Genomic DNA, 14,456 nt, shown 5'->3' on the forward strand with positions numbered 1-14,456 from the left:
TCCTAAGCAGAAGAACATCAGAGCAGCCTCTTTCTTTCTCCTGACAACTTCCTTGACTACTTGGTGGTCAGACTGGTGGGAAACTGACCAGCAGGTGGCGCTGTTGTAACAAAATTCATTCATATTAACAGCACATGTATCCCTTTAATATCTTGGAATTTGGGATGCACCGAATCCAGGATTCGGCCTTTTTCAGCTGGATTTGGATTCGGCCTGGCCAAATCCGAATTTGCATATTCAAATTAGGGGCGGGAAATGGCGTGACTTTTTGTCACAAAACAAGGAAGTAAAAAATGTTTTCCCCTTCCCACCCTTAATTTGCATATGCAAATTAGGATTCAGTTCGGTATTCAGCCGAATCTTTCGCAAAGGATTCGGGGGTTCGGCTCAAAATAGTGGATTCGGCGCATCCCTACTTGGAATTAAAAGAAATTAAATAATGAATGTAAATGACAAAGCGCTTAGAATAGCCCCCTCATCAGTTTTACATTCACTTATCTTAAATGTTTACTTAACCTTTAAAACTATCTAGGCCCCATACATGTGAAATAGAGGATGATTGGCCCACAACAAGGAAGACTCTAAACTGCAATAGGCAATGTTTTCCCTTTTCAAAAAACAAAAATATATATATATATATATATATGGCCTCATGGGTCACCACCTTCAAAGTGCCAGTTTCTGCACCAACGTTTTAGACTCTTTCACACACAACATACAGGTTAAAAAAAGCTTATATTTTATCTTTTCCTTTCAACCGAGGCATAAAAAATAAATCAAGGAGTTTCAGTGCATTATAATCCTGCAGAGCCCGACGGACAGAACTGCAGTTTCTCTTCTTGGTCCTCAATATTAAATATATGTAGATCGGATTCTTTCTTTCTTCTCTTCCCTTCTCAGACTTTCAAGAGGAAATCCAGTTTGAGGGAAGGAGGGATCTGAACGGAGTCTAAAATAATGGCCGAGGGGTTGAAAGGGAACAGGACTGGGAACATGTATTTAGAGTCCATTAGTAGCTGGGGAGGATCGTTCCGCTCTTGCAGCTGAGCCTGGCAAATAAAAAATGAAGCAAATGCATTAACTTAGATCCATCTTCACCCAAGAATCACATCCAATACAGTCACAGATAAGAATGTATTTCTGTATGGGAGCCCCCAGGGTGATCGCTTAAAAGGGATGGTTCACCTTTTAGTATTTTATAGAATGTCCAATTCCTAGCAACATTGCAATTGGTCTTCATTAAGTTTTTGAGTTATTTGCCTTTTTCTTCTGATCCTTTCCAGCCTTCAAATGGGGTTCGCCGACCCCATCTACAAACAAATGCTCTGTAAGGCTACAAATGTGTTGTTATTGCTACTATGTATTACTCATCTTTCTATGCAGCCCTCTCTTATTCATGTTCCATATTCCTTTGAGTTAACTGTTAGTATGATGCACAGAGGGATATTCTGAGACAATTTGCAGTTGGTTTTTATTATTTGTGGTTTTTGAGTTATTTAGCTTTTTATTCAGCAGCACTCCAGTTTGCAATTTCGGCAATCTGGTTGCTAGGGTCCAAACTACCATAGCAACCATGCATTGATTTGAATAAGAGACTGGAATATGAATAGGAGAGGCCTGAATAGAAAGATGAGTAATAAAAAGTAGCAATAACAATACATGTGTAGCCTTTGTTTTAAGATGGGGTCAGTGACCCCCATTTGAAAGCTGGGAAGCGTCAGAAGAAGAAGGCAAATAATTCAAAAACTGTAAAAAATGAATAATGAAGGCCAATTGAAAAATTGCTTAGAATTGGGCATTCTATAACATACTAAAAGTTAACTTAAAGGAGAAGGAAAGCTATAGAGGCAGTTTATTCCAATAAATTAGCTGCAATAGTACAAGCTATAACACTATATTTATTCTGCAGAATGCTTTACCATACCTGAGTAAACAGCTCTAGAAGCTCTCTGTTTGTTTAGGATAGCAGCTGCCATATTAGCTTGTTGTGACATCACTTCCTGCCTGAGTCCCTCCCTGCTCACTCATAGCTCTGGGCTCAGATTACAGCAGGGAGGGAGGGAGAGAGGAGCAAACTGAGCATGCTCAAGCCCAAGCCCTGGAGGTTTAAGCTGAAAACAGGAAGTCTGATACAGAAGCCCATGAGTACACAATAGAAGGAAAGAAATGTGATGTTTTTTTTGACAGAGGACTCAGAGCAGCATTACTTTGAGGGGTTACTGGTGTATTTATATAGACCTTTCTGATAAAGCTTACTTCGTTTTAACCTTGCCTTCTCCTTTAAAGGTGAAGCACCCCTTTAATGTTGCCTTAAGTTGGGATATATGTGTACGGGGCTCTACCATCCCAGGGGCCACTACAGTATATTCTTGTACAAAGTCCCAGTGGATTTCTGATCGTTGTCCTCATGGGGTGAGAACACAATTGTGTGACTACATTACATTTGTGCCTGGAGAATTCTAAGCAGTCCAATAAATGAAGCCGGTGACCCCATGGTGTTTACTGTGCCACCTCAATACAGTCCTTGGCTAAAGAATGATGAAAAGCCCAGTAATATGACCCTAGAGATGAGTATGTCCCCAGCAGCAATACCTGTGTGTGACTTACCTGAATGATTCTGATAAAGGACACGGTCACGCGCTCTTCAAACTCATTCACTGGTGTGTACAGATTCAGGATCTTCACAATCTATAGAAATCAGACGAGTAGAGCGTCACTGAACTGTACAACGTTATTGTTCTTTATAGCGAATCTTTTATTTCTATGTTTTATGTATTATTACCAGAGCCATAAGTCAGAAAGAAAGGATAACAGGCTGAGGCCGGGGCGTAACTATCCGAGGAAGTAGATAAAGGGGTCCCATGAGACCCTAATTCATATAAATTATGAATAAATACTGGTAAAACAAGTATCAACCTCAAGACATTTTTGGGGCCTGAAAATGAATTTGCAATATCTAGAGGCAAGATGTGATTTGTGCTTTATGGCCACATGGTCCCACCTACTGCACAGGTATGGGATCCATTATCCAGAAAGCTCCGAATTACGGAAAGGCCATTTCCCATTTTATCCAAACTAGGGATGCACTGAATCCAGGATTCCGTTCGGGTTTCAGCAGGATTGGGCCGAACCGAATCCTAATTTGCATATGCAAATTAGGGGCGGGAGGGAAATTGCGTGACTTTTTGTCACAAAACAATGAAGTAAAAATGTTTTCCCCTTCCCACCCCTAATTTGCATATGCAAATTAGGGTTCGGTATTCGGCCAAATCTTTCACAAAGGATTTGGGGGTTCGGCCGAATCCAAAAAAGTGGATTCGGTGCATCCCTAATCTAAACAATACAAATTTTTAAAAATGATTTCCTTTTTCTGTGTAATAATAAAACAGTAACTTGTACTTGATCCCAACTAAGATATAATTAATCCTTATTGGAAGCAAAACCAGCCTATTGGGTTTATTTAGGGGCGGATTTATCAAATTTTGAATTCATGGGAGTTCTTTAAAACTCCCATAAACTCCCATGAACTTGAAATTGGACTGATCAAAATTTATTTTAAAAATTTTCCACACTCGGGTGAATAGGATCGACCTGAAAACTCGTATCAAATTCAATTCGAGTTTTAAGAACTTGAATGTCAGGAAGGCAGCCAACAATTCCAAACTGATCCCTGGACGTCTCCCACTGACTAAAACAGCAGTTCGGGAGGTTTTAGGTAGGGAATAGTCTAATTTCAGTTCTTTAAGGTGCAAGAGTATGATCAATCTCGAAAATCGAATTTTTTTTAAATCTTAACAATTCCCTGGTCGAATTTGACTGTTTTGGCCATAAAAAAAAAACTCGAAAATTTGATTTTGAAATTTGAATTTTCACTTCGAGCCTTGATAAATCTGCCCATTAATGTTGAAATTATTAATAGGCAGACTTCAGGTAAGAATATCCAAATTACAGAAAGTTCCATTATCTGGAAAACCCCTGGTCCCAAGCATCAGCTGACATATTTGATATTCTCCTTTGGGACACCTACCTGCTGGGTGGTCAGGGCTGTGCACAAAAAGCATATGGCCTCCGCGTCCTCCTCTGTCTTCTTTTTAATTTGCAGCAACTGTGCGGCTTGGATCAGCGGCTCCATCGTTTGAGCAGCGCCGCTCGCATGCAGGTTCTTCCCCCGCAGCCATTCTTCTAACTGACTGATATTATACCTGGAAAGGGAAGTGATCAAACGTTACATCTTTCTCTGACATAAGTAGTTCTTGGGAGTCAGGGATCTGTAGAGACATTTTACTGGTGGGTCTCAAATCCCCCCACACCATAATAAAATGCTGATTAACACACAATAAATTCTAAAGCACATAATACATAATCCACATCCACTGCCACCTTTCGTCTCTATCTTGCTGCTCCTTCCCTCTGAAATTCCATCCCTGAATTCCCCTATAAGGAATCCTCTCTCAATCTCTTCAAGAAAAAACTAAGGGGCAGATTTACTAAGCGCCGAATTTGCACTAGCGTCCGCTTCACTCACAGCACAACACTTCGCCAGGCGTAAATTCGCCAGGACAATGCTAATTCACTAAAATCTGAAGCTGCGTCCAGGGCGCAGAACGCTGGCGAAGTAGTGCTAGCGTTACTGCGGAGCGCAGTTACGCCGGCGTTGGTTAATTTGCATATGGTGGGAAGTTAAAGTTGAATGGACGTATATGTTGCAGCAAATACATTACATTACACAAGCCCGGGGAACATTAATTAAATAAAATAGATAGTGAATAAAGTACCCCCTCTTGTAAAATATAAGGATATAAGTTACCGAGGAGTTTCATATAGGTCGTGGAACTTCTAATATCCTCATATTTTGCAACTGGGGGTACTTTATTTATTATAATACACAAGTTTCAGTGAGTCATATGACCGAAATGACATCACTACTCACCGTTTATAACTGATGACATCACTACTCACCGTTTATAAGGATATCATTTACAAGATATTCATGGCTTTTGTGTATTATAGTTGTTATATTGCCCTAAACATGAGCCCAGTGTATAGTTTATGTGCCATATGTTAGGAAATGTAGGGGGGAAGCCGGTTACCCCAGAAAAAATGTAAACTATTTTTTGAGGAACTCCTTTCTACTCTATTGCACTTCGCCGGGTCTGAGGTGGCGAAGGCAAGTCTGGCGCAAGAGGTAACGTTCAGTAAAATCCGCGTAGTTACGTCCATTCGCCAGAGCGCAACTTCACCAGGCGTTAGGGAGCGAATTACAAAGTCTATCTCCTTCGCAATTGCAATTTAATCAGGTTGGTGACAAACTCGATAAAATGAAGCGAAAATCCGAATCGTATGATTTTTTTCCAAGTTTTTTTCCTGAATCACTCAATTGTATCTGGCTTTTTCACAAAAAAACAGAATTTTTCGGATTATTGCCCAAAAAGTCCGAAATAGTCGGAATTTTGGGCTAATTTCAGCTCAGACTACAGAATCTTCCAACATAGGATAGGGACTTCTCCCACCGACTTATAGACAACCTAGACAGGCCTGAGATGTTGGATTTTTGGATTCATCCTCAGGGTATAATAAATCTCGAGAAATTAGAGGATTTTTTTTCCAATAAAAATACGGATTTTACAGTAAAAAAACTCAAATGTTTTGAGTTTTTGGCATTTGGGCTTCAATAAATAACCTCCTTAGACTGTAAGCTCTACGGGGCAGGGACCTCCTTCCCACTATCTCTTACCACATAATTCTGATATGAGCTTTGTGTATATTCAATGTGTGATTTCTCTTCCCCGTGTATACTTTTATATATATTGTACTTTTATGCATTTTACAGAGCTGGGGCTCCTTAACATGGTTTTACATACATACATAATTATCAGTTCATATCTATAAACATACTTGATAATAATAAATAATAATAATAATATAAACAGACAAACACCATAGTTCCTCATAAGTATTGAATAGAAATCCCTAGGTAGTCTTGTCACTAATGTGAGAGATATTAACCTGAGCTGCATTCCGGTGCTCCAGGAGCAAACGTCCTTCCTCAGCAGTAAATTATTCAGGGTGACGGCATTAATCAAGTAAAAGAGCTGCTTAAAGACTTGCTGGATGATCTCAGGATCCAGGCCATGGTCACACATGATGCTGTTGAAGGCGTTCAGCTGGCGAATGACGGTTTCTAGGCTGTAGGAATTATCCCCATCCGCCATACTAGTGGTCCTCTTTCTGTAGCCAGTTTGCTTTACCCCTGATAGGCCTTGGATGCTTTCTGTTTCCAACATAGCAGACACTGCAAACAGAGAAGAAAAACTTGGGATATCAGGAGACTTGTATATCAGGAGACTTGTATATCAGGAGACTTGTATATCAGGAGACTTGTATATCAGGAGACTTGTATATCAGGAGACTTGTATATAATGAGACTTGTATATCAGGAGACTTGTATATCAGGAGACTTGTATATCATGAGACTTGTACAGAGGTAGCACAGTAGGTTTCAGTAAGTTGGAAGAAGCCAGGTGTCTGGAGTGGAGAAGCACAGACAGTTGATACTGGCAGTTGTTAGGAAAAGAAATCTTCCCCCATTACCTATCATTGGCTGCATATGTGTTTCCGCAATCTTTATCATCTGCTGGTAGATCTGGATGGACAAGTCGCTGAGAACTTGGCGGTATTCGGTGAGGTCAAAGTTCCTCAGGCAATGCTCATTCTGCTTGGGATTATTGCTGGTCATGAAGCCCTACAGGAGGAGACAGAACTTTTATTTACAGGGGCCACATTTGCCAGGACTCTGAGCCACTCACATTGCAGCCTTTGAGAGTTACTAGCCGAGCCTTCTAGGGCACTGAGGTCTTATTTGTGAGCAGGGTTTGGGAGGACTGTTAGTGATGAGCGAATTTATAAACCGGCCATGGATTTGCAACGAAATTCAGAATTTTGCCATGTGCGAATTTTTTCGTGAAACTGCAATGAAAATTCGCAGCAGACAAGTCGCTTTAATGCATTTGGAGAAAAAAAAGTCGCCATAAGAAAAAAACGCCCATTGACTTTAATGCATTATGACAAAAAAAGTCGTCATAAGAAAAAACGCCCATTGACTTTAATGCATTAGGGCAAAAAAAGTTGCCAAAAACATATAAAATGCCCATTGACTTTAATGCATTATGAAAAAAAAGTCGCCATAAGAAAAAACATCCATTGACTTTAATGCATTAGGACAAAAAAAGTTGCCAAAAACAAAAAAAATGCCCATTGACTAATGCATTCGGAGGAAAAAAATTCGCCATAAGAAAAAACGCTCATTGACTTCAATGCGTTTTGTGAAATTTCGGGACAGATTCGCTCATCAGTCGTGACTGTGTTCACTAACAACTTAAAGGGGAACTATCGTGAAAATGACAATTTAATATTAGCTTCAGCATACTAAAATAAGAACTTTTTCAAATACAATCAATGAAAAATTCTGTAACATTTCTGAAATAATCAAGTTTATCTTCACTATCCCAGATTAAAACTCACCAGACATCATGTCTCTCTACATGCAGGATTTGTGCAAAAGGCAGTTATTTTGTTAGATTTTGTACTGGAATCAGTTATTTGAGTGAGCTCTAATACATCTAGGCAAAAGGAACCCCCCTATAAGATATATTGGATCTAACTGTCAATGAATATCTGACACCCAACTGCTGCATGAAGAGAGAATGAAGAGAAACAGATGCTGAGAGAGGGATAGTGAAGATAAACTTGATTATTTCAGAAACAATGCAGAATTTTTAATTGATTGTATTTAGAACGTTTCTTATTTCAGTATGCTGAAGCTTACATTAAATTTCCATTCAGTTATTGGGTTCAGTCTCAGAGATCAACTCACCTCGTCTCCGCTATACTGTTTGAGGCAATGGAGCAGTCGGCTGGAGTTGGACAGCCAGAAAGATGCAATCTGAAATTCACTGTGATGCTTCTGTGAACAAGAGAAGAACAGAGACTCTGTAATGAGACTGAACCATCCGAGGCTTAGAACATTCATGTTTTTCCTGACTCCCATTGTTTCCTGACCTCCAATTCCTATGAGTTACCCAGATAACATTCGCTGACTACAGGACACATTTTATATATAGAGCAGCACCCTATATCGTTATATTGTTCACCTAGACTTCTGAAGGCCACGACTTCACTGACAACCGAATGGCCACAGGTTGGGTATCACTAATACTGTCAATACTGTAAAAAATCAGCTAATAGTGCTGCTCCAGCAGAATTCTGCACTTAAATCTGTTTCTCAAAAGAGCAAACAGATGTTTTTATATTTAATTTTGAAATCTGACATGGGGCTAGACATATTGTCAGTTTCCCAGCTGCCCCCAGTCATGTGACTTGTGCTCTGATAAACTTCAGTCACTCTTTACTGCTGTACTGCAAGTTGGAGTGATATCACCCCCCCCCCCAGCAGCCTAACAACAGATCAATGGGAAGGTAACCAGATAGCAGCTCCCTAACACAAGATAACAGCTGCCTGGTAGATCTAAGAACAGCACTCAATAGTAAAATCCAGGTCCCACTGAGACACATTCAGTTACATAGAGTAGGAGAAACACCAGCCTGCCAGAAAGCAGTTCCATCCTAAAGTGCTGGCTCTTTCTGAAAGCACATGACCAGGCAAAATGACCTGAGATGCACCTACACACCAATATTACAACTAAATACACTCGCTGGTTCAGGAATGAAACTTTATGTACAGTGAATTATTTGCAGTTTAATTTAGAAATAAAAACTACATCATAAAAATTATGACAGATCCCTTTAAGGAAGACACAGTAGTCGAAGGTTCAATTGCCTGAAGTGGGGAGACCTGTTAGACACATAGGGGGTTATTTATTATCCGCCGAATATCTGAAATTCTAATAATTCGTAGTTTTCAAACTAAAAAAAAAAACTAAACATTTTTCAGAATTTCTTAAAGCCTGTTGGTCTTAAAAGTCCATCTTCGAAAATCTGGCATCTCAGAGCTCTCGAGGTCCTGTATAAGTCAATGGGGAAGGTCCCAGTGTCTGCGCTGCTGTCCGTACTGATATCTAATACTTTTCGGGGATTTTGGACCAAAGTCTGAAAACTCTGAAAAATTTGTATTATTTGTGGAAAAAGTACGTAAAATTTGTACTTTTCGGGCAAAGCTCCGAACCCAATTTTTTTCTGACTTTTTTAATGATAAATAAGGTCCATTCGGTCTGTCGGAGTTGATCGGATTTTTATGTTAGAAATACTTAGAAAAATTCAGACCTTGATAAATAACCCCCATAGATTTCAGTCTTTCAGTGGAGCAAAATAAACCCTTTAGAAGGGACCAAAAAACAATCCCACGTGTAAAGGATAAGGTACAGTATATGGGTGGGATTAAGAAACAATGGATATTAGGTTAAGGGTGGTGGTTCCTCTTTATGTGTAAAATAATCAGGGCCTTAGTAGCACACATCTAATGGATGGCTTTTCCCTATATTTATTTTTATATACTAAGCACTGGTTCCTCACCCTTAGCAAGAAAAGGAGATTACAGCAGAATTAGCTTCCATAGTCTGGACATACCTTTAGCACCTTCTTGATCCCATTGATGGTGGAGGTGAGGAGAGAGTGGACCTTCTGATCATCATTGATGTAGTCTGCGTGTCTGATGCACATGAAGAGGATATACGCAGGCAGACAAGGAACCGTGGAAGACATCTGCTCAGGCTTCAAGTCTAAGGAACGTTTTGTTAAGCAAAAGAGTGAATCAAGCAAACAGTTTCGGATCTCGTTTAAAGGGATCCTGTCATGGGAAAACATGTTTTTTTTTCAAAACACATCAGTTAATAGTGCTGCTCCAGCAGAATTCTGCACTGAAATCCATTTCTCAAAAGAGCAAACAGATTTTTTTATATTCAATTTTGAAATCTGACATGGGGCTAGACATTTTGTCAATTTCCCAGCTGCCCCATGTCATGTGACTTTAGGAGAGAAATGCTTTCTGGCAGGCTGCTGTTTTTCCTTCTCAATGTAACTGAATGAGTCTCAGTGGGACATGGGATTTTACTATTGAGTGTTGTTCTTAGATCTACCAGGCAGCTGTTATCTTGTGTTAGGGAGCTGTTATCTGGTTACCTTCCCATTGTTCTTTTGTTTGGCTGCTGGGGGGAAAGGGAGGGGGGTGATATCACTCCAATTTGCAGTACAGCAGTAAAGAGTGATTGAAGTTTATCAGAGCACAAGTCACATGACTTGGGGCAGCTGGGAAACTGACAATATGTCTAGCCCCATGTCAGATTTCAAAATTGAATATAAAAAAAATCTGTTTTCTCTTTTGAGAAATGGATTTCAGTGCAGAATTCTGCTGGAGCAGCACTATTAACTGATTCATTTTGAAAAAAAAATATTTTTTCCCATGACAGTATCCCTTTAAGCTACAAAGTCCAGCCTAGAATGGACCTGAACAAATGGCCTATGTTTCATAGTTTGAGATAAATCACTTTGTGGCACCCCTGTATAAATGATTGTGGGACACACTTTATACATGACTTATTCAAAGGAAAACAAATGGAAGAAAAGAAACTTAGAAATGAGAAAGTTGACTGCATTGCGGGGGGCAGGTGATCCCTATGGGACAGATACAGGGTCAGGATGAGCAGGTAGTGGGTAACACTGGGATCAATTAGTCTTACCTATAATGAGATTTCTGATGAGCAGCGGCTCTTCCTCCTTGTAGTACTCGAGCATTCCCTGGAAGTCCTTCTCGATTCGCTGCACTGTCACCTGACGGGTGAGTTCAGGTTTCCTTTCTGGCTGCACCGTGTCTGGGCACAAAAAGAGGTGTTTTCACAAGCCTATATCTTGCCACTTTCTTCACCATACGCTATTTTGGGCTGCAACAGCCTGACTATACTAATCTGAAAGTAGTTGTGTTTCCACTTGCTGTCGTAAGAAACGGGCAGCTTCTGGGGATATCACAGCAGAATTGCCAAAATCCTTTCAAAGTCTCCCAGGTTAAGGAAATGCCATCTTAAAGGAGAACTAGAATATGGTTTGATAATACTATATTTTATATAGTGAACTTATTGCACGAGGCTAAAGTTTCAGCTTGTCAATAGCAGCAATGATCCAGGACTTCAAACTTGTCACAGGGGGTCACCATCTTGGAAAGTGTCTGTGACACTCACATGCTCAGTGGGCTCTGATTGGCTGTTGAGAAGCTAAGCTTAGGGCTCGTCACTAATTATCCAGCAGAAAATGAGCTTCCCTGGCTGTAATATAAGCTGATGCTACAGGTTTGCTGATTATTCAATTCTGATGCTAATTGCACTGGTTTCTGTGCTGCCATGTAGTAATTATCTGTATTAATTACTAATCAGCCTTATATTGTGACATTTCTATTCTATGTGTACTGTATATTGTGAGTGGGTCCCTAAGCTCAGTAAGTGACAGCAGCACAGAGCATGTGCAGTGAATCAGCAGAAAAGAAGATGGGGAGCTACTGGGGCATCTTTTGAGACACAGATCTTTACTGCTAAAGGGCTGTGGTTGCCTTGGGCTGGTACAGAAGCCCGAAACATAAGGTACAACATTTCTAGCTACTTCATTAGTTCTCCTTTAAGTCTTTCTCAGAACTTAGCCTAGGACAGAGATTTGATTTTGTGTATTTACTACTACTGAGCTGCTCTCAGTGGGGCATTTCGGATTTATCAAAGGCAGAACAGATCAGTTTGACAGAGAACTCAAAAATCCCATAAATGTAAATACAGGTATGGAACCTGTTATACAGAATGCTCAGGACCTGGGGTTTTCTGGATAATGGATCTTTCCGTAATTTAGATCTTCATACCTTAAGTCTACTAGAAAATCATGTAAGTATTAAATAAACCCAATTGGCTGGTTTTGCTTCCAATAAGGAATAATTATATCTTAGTTGGGATCAACGGTATTCTGGATAATGAATCCCATACCTGTACTGTAGTTAAATTCTTCTTTAGCAATTAATGTGCCAGTTCATGCTTTAATAAGGTCTGTGAGCTCTGTATGTCCAATGACAGAGCAACTCAGCAGCAGCAGAAAATACAGAATCAAAGCTTTGTACCTGGTAAGTATTGGGGAAGTCTGGCTTTCCATTTTTTATTTCAAGAGATAATACAAATGGATCTACTCTTTAATGAGCCATAACTGCAGGTTTTATATACTCCAAATATTATTAGGGATGCACCGAATCCAGGATTTGGTTCGGGATTCGGCTAGGATTCGGCCTTTTTCAGCAGGATTTTGATTCAGCCGAATCCTTCTGCCAGTTGAACCAAATCTGAATCCTAATTTGCATATGCAAATTAGGGACGGGGAGGGAAATCGTGTGAATTTTTGTCAGAAAACAAGGAATTAAAAATGTTTTCCCCTTCCCACCCCTAGTTTACATATGCAAATTAGGGTTCGGATTCGGTTCGGGATTCCGCCAAATCCAAAATAGTGGATTCGGGGGTTCGGCCAAATCCAAAATAGTGGATTCGGGGGTTCAGCCAAATCCAAAATAGTGGATTCAGTGCATCCCTAAATATTATTGTTCTTTTATAGCTGATATGGACAAAAATACTCCAGTGATTTCTACTTATCCATGTAGCTAATGAATAGTGATGGGCGAATTTATTCGCCAGGCGTGAATTTGCTTGTTTCACCGCCGACGAATAAATTCACGAATTTGCCGCAAAATTCACTGGCGACGATTCCTAATTGTCAAAATTGCTGTTTCGTGAATTTTTCGCCAGTTTTGCAAATTTCTCAGGAAATTCGCGAACTTCGTGGCTAAGAGAAACGGGACGAATTCCCCCATCACTACTAATGAATGAATATCAGCCCCATGTCAGTTCTTATAGGGATCCCAAGATAAAAGGAAATAAATAATATAATAATAACATGGCAAATAAACCTGGGCAGAGCATCTCCAATGGGTTTATTCTTAGAGAATAATGTTTTACTGATTATCCCCATTACCAACGTACCTTCAGCATCCTGTCCTTTCTTCATGTAAACTTTTAGTTGTTTCTTCAATTTCTTCTCGTTCTTTTCTGATTTCTCCAGTAATTCTTTAAGATCCTGTAAATAAGTAACATTTAAATAAACCCGGGGTCTGTCAGTTCCATATAAAGGCACAAGGTCACAGAGTACTACAACCATATAAAGGCACAAGAGGGTACATAGTTTTATTACACACATTTAAATGGGTCATGTGACACAAGTGACCTCACTAACCATGGCTCTTGTGTCATATATCTGATGTCAAAGGTTTCAAAGGTCAGTTTGCAATTATCTGTCATTTAGGGTCAAGGCACACAGGCAGATTAGTCACCCGGCAACAAATCTCCTCTTCTTCTCTCTTAGTTTTCCAAAGTGTTGCCTTACGAGGAAATTTCGGAATGACTTCAGAAAACGAAGTGCCATCCCGCCGGCGATTTTCATTCTAGCCGGCGGGAGGCAGTTCGGGGAGATTAGTCGCCCAAAAGAAGAGGAGATTTGTTGCCGGGTGACTAATCTCCCCGAATCTGCCTGTGTGCCCTGACCCTAAAACCAACTGGTTCAGCCATTAATCCATAGCAACCAAGCAGCAACATTTACTTGCCTAGTGCTGGTGATAAGGACATTTAGTGGGCATTTACCCCCATATGTAATATACGACACTAAGTTTGCCCAGGAGCAGTAACCCAGGGCAACCAATAAGATGCTTGCATTTAAACAGGTGACCAGTAAATGCAACCTACTGATTGGTTGCTAAGGGTTACTGCCCTTGGGCAAACTTAGTGCCTTTTATTACATAACCCCATTAGTGCCTTGTGGGGCACTTACTCATAGGGGGTTATTTACTAAACTCCGAATGCAAAAATCACAAAAAAATTTGTGATTTTTTTTTTTATATAAAATCGTACTTTTAAAAAATCAGTAATTCTTCAGAATTTATTAAGCCCAGAGGATGGAAAAGTCCGAATCAGAAAATCCCGCATTTCAGACTTGTCGAGGTTGCATATAAGTCAATGGGATATGTCCCAATGATTGTTTGATGTGCGCTGGGTTTTGTGCAATACCCCGAAGTTTTCTGAGTTTTTGGCCAAAAATCATAAGAAATTGGAGTTTTCAGGTGAAAAATCCAGAAAAATTGTGAAAATCGGATGAAAAATCCAAAAAAAATCAGATTTTTTGTGATTTTTTTTCCGAAAACAAAATTTTCAGGAAAGTGTATTACTAAATATGCCAAAAAAAACCTGTGCGGATTTGGTCAGAGTTTTTTTCAGAAAATATTGAGATAAATCCAGACTTATAAATAACCCCATAGCCTATGAGTAGGTGCCCCACTAGGCATGAAACGCGTTAGGCTTCTCTGTCTCTCATGTCTTAACAAATGCTTTTGCACTTTTAATTACTTTTCTTTGAAATTTGTCCAAGTGACAGCAAGAAAA

The 14,456-nt window shown here is 39.8% G+C and overlaps 1 protein-coding gene across 2 annotated transcripts in view; it reads right to left on the minus strand.

Annotated features, from left to right (window-relative positions):
- Positions 1-718: 718 nt before the first annotated feature.
- The window catches only part of myo5b.S (myosin VB S homeolog), a 126,321-nt gene continuing 112,583 nt past the window's right edge, over positions 719-14,456 (minus strand). For both annotated transcript variants that reach the window (XM_041580639.1, XM_041580640.1), the window contains 9 exons: positions 13,008-13,101; positions 10,692-10,823; positions 9,583-9,734; positions 7,874-7,963; positions 6,592-6,742; positions 6,007-6,292; positions 4,028-4,202; positions 2,608-2,688; positions 719-1,049 (listed from right to left, as the gene is read on the minus strand). In XM_041580639.1, the coding sequence (XP_041436573.1) occupies positions 897-1,049; positions 2,608-2,688; positions 4,028-4,202; positions 6,007-6,292; positions 6,592-6,742; positions 7,874-7,963; positions 9,583-9,734; positions 10,692-10,823; positions 13,008-13,101 (1,314 nt within the window). In that variant the 3' untranslated portion in view covers positions 719-896. The remainder of the gene's footprint in view (positions 1,050-2,607; positions 2,689-4,027; positions 4,203-6,006; positions 6,293-6,591; positions 6,743-7,873; positions 7,964-9,582; positions 9,735-10,691; positions 10,824-13,007; positions 13,102-14,456) is intronic.

This window comes from Xenopus laevis, chromosome 1S (genome assembly GCF_017654675.1).
Source record: "Xenopus laevis strain J_2021 chromosome 1S, Xenopus_laevis_v10.1, whole genome shotgun sequence".
Taxonomy (NCBI): domain Eukaryota; kingdom Metazoa; phylum Chordata; class Amphibia; order Anura; family Pipidae; genus Xenopus; species Xenopus laevis.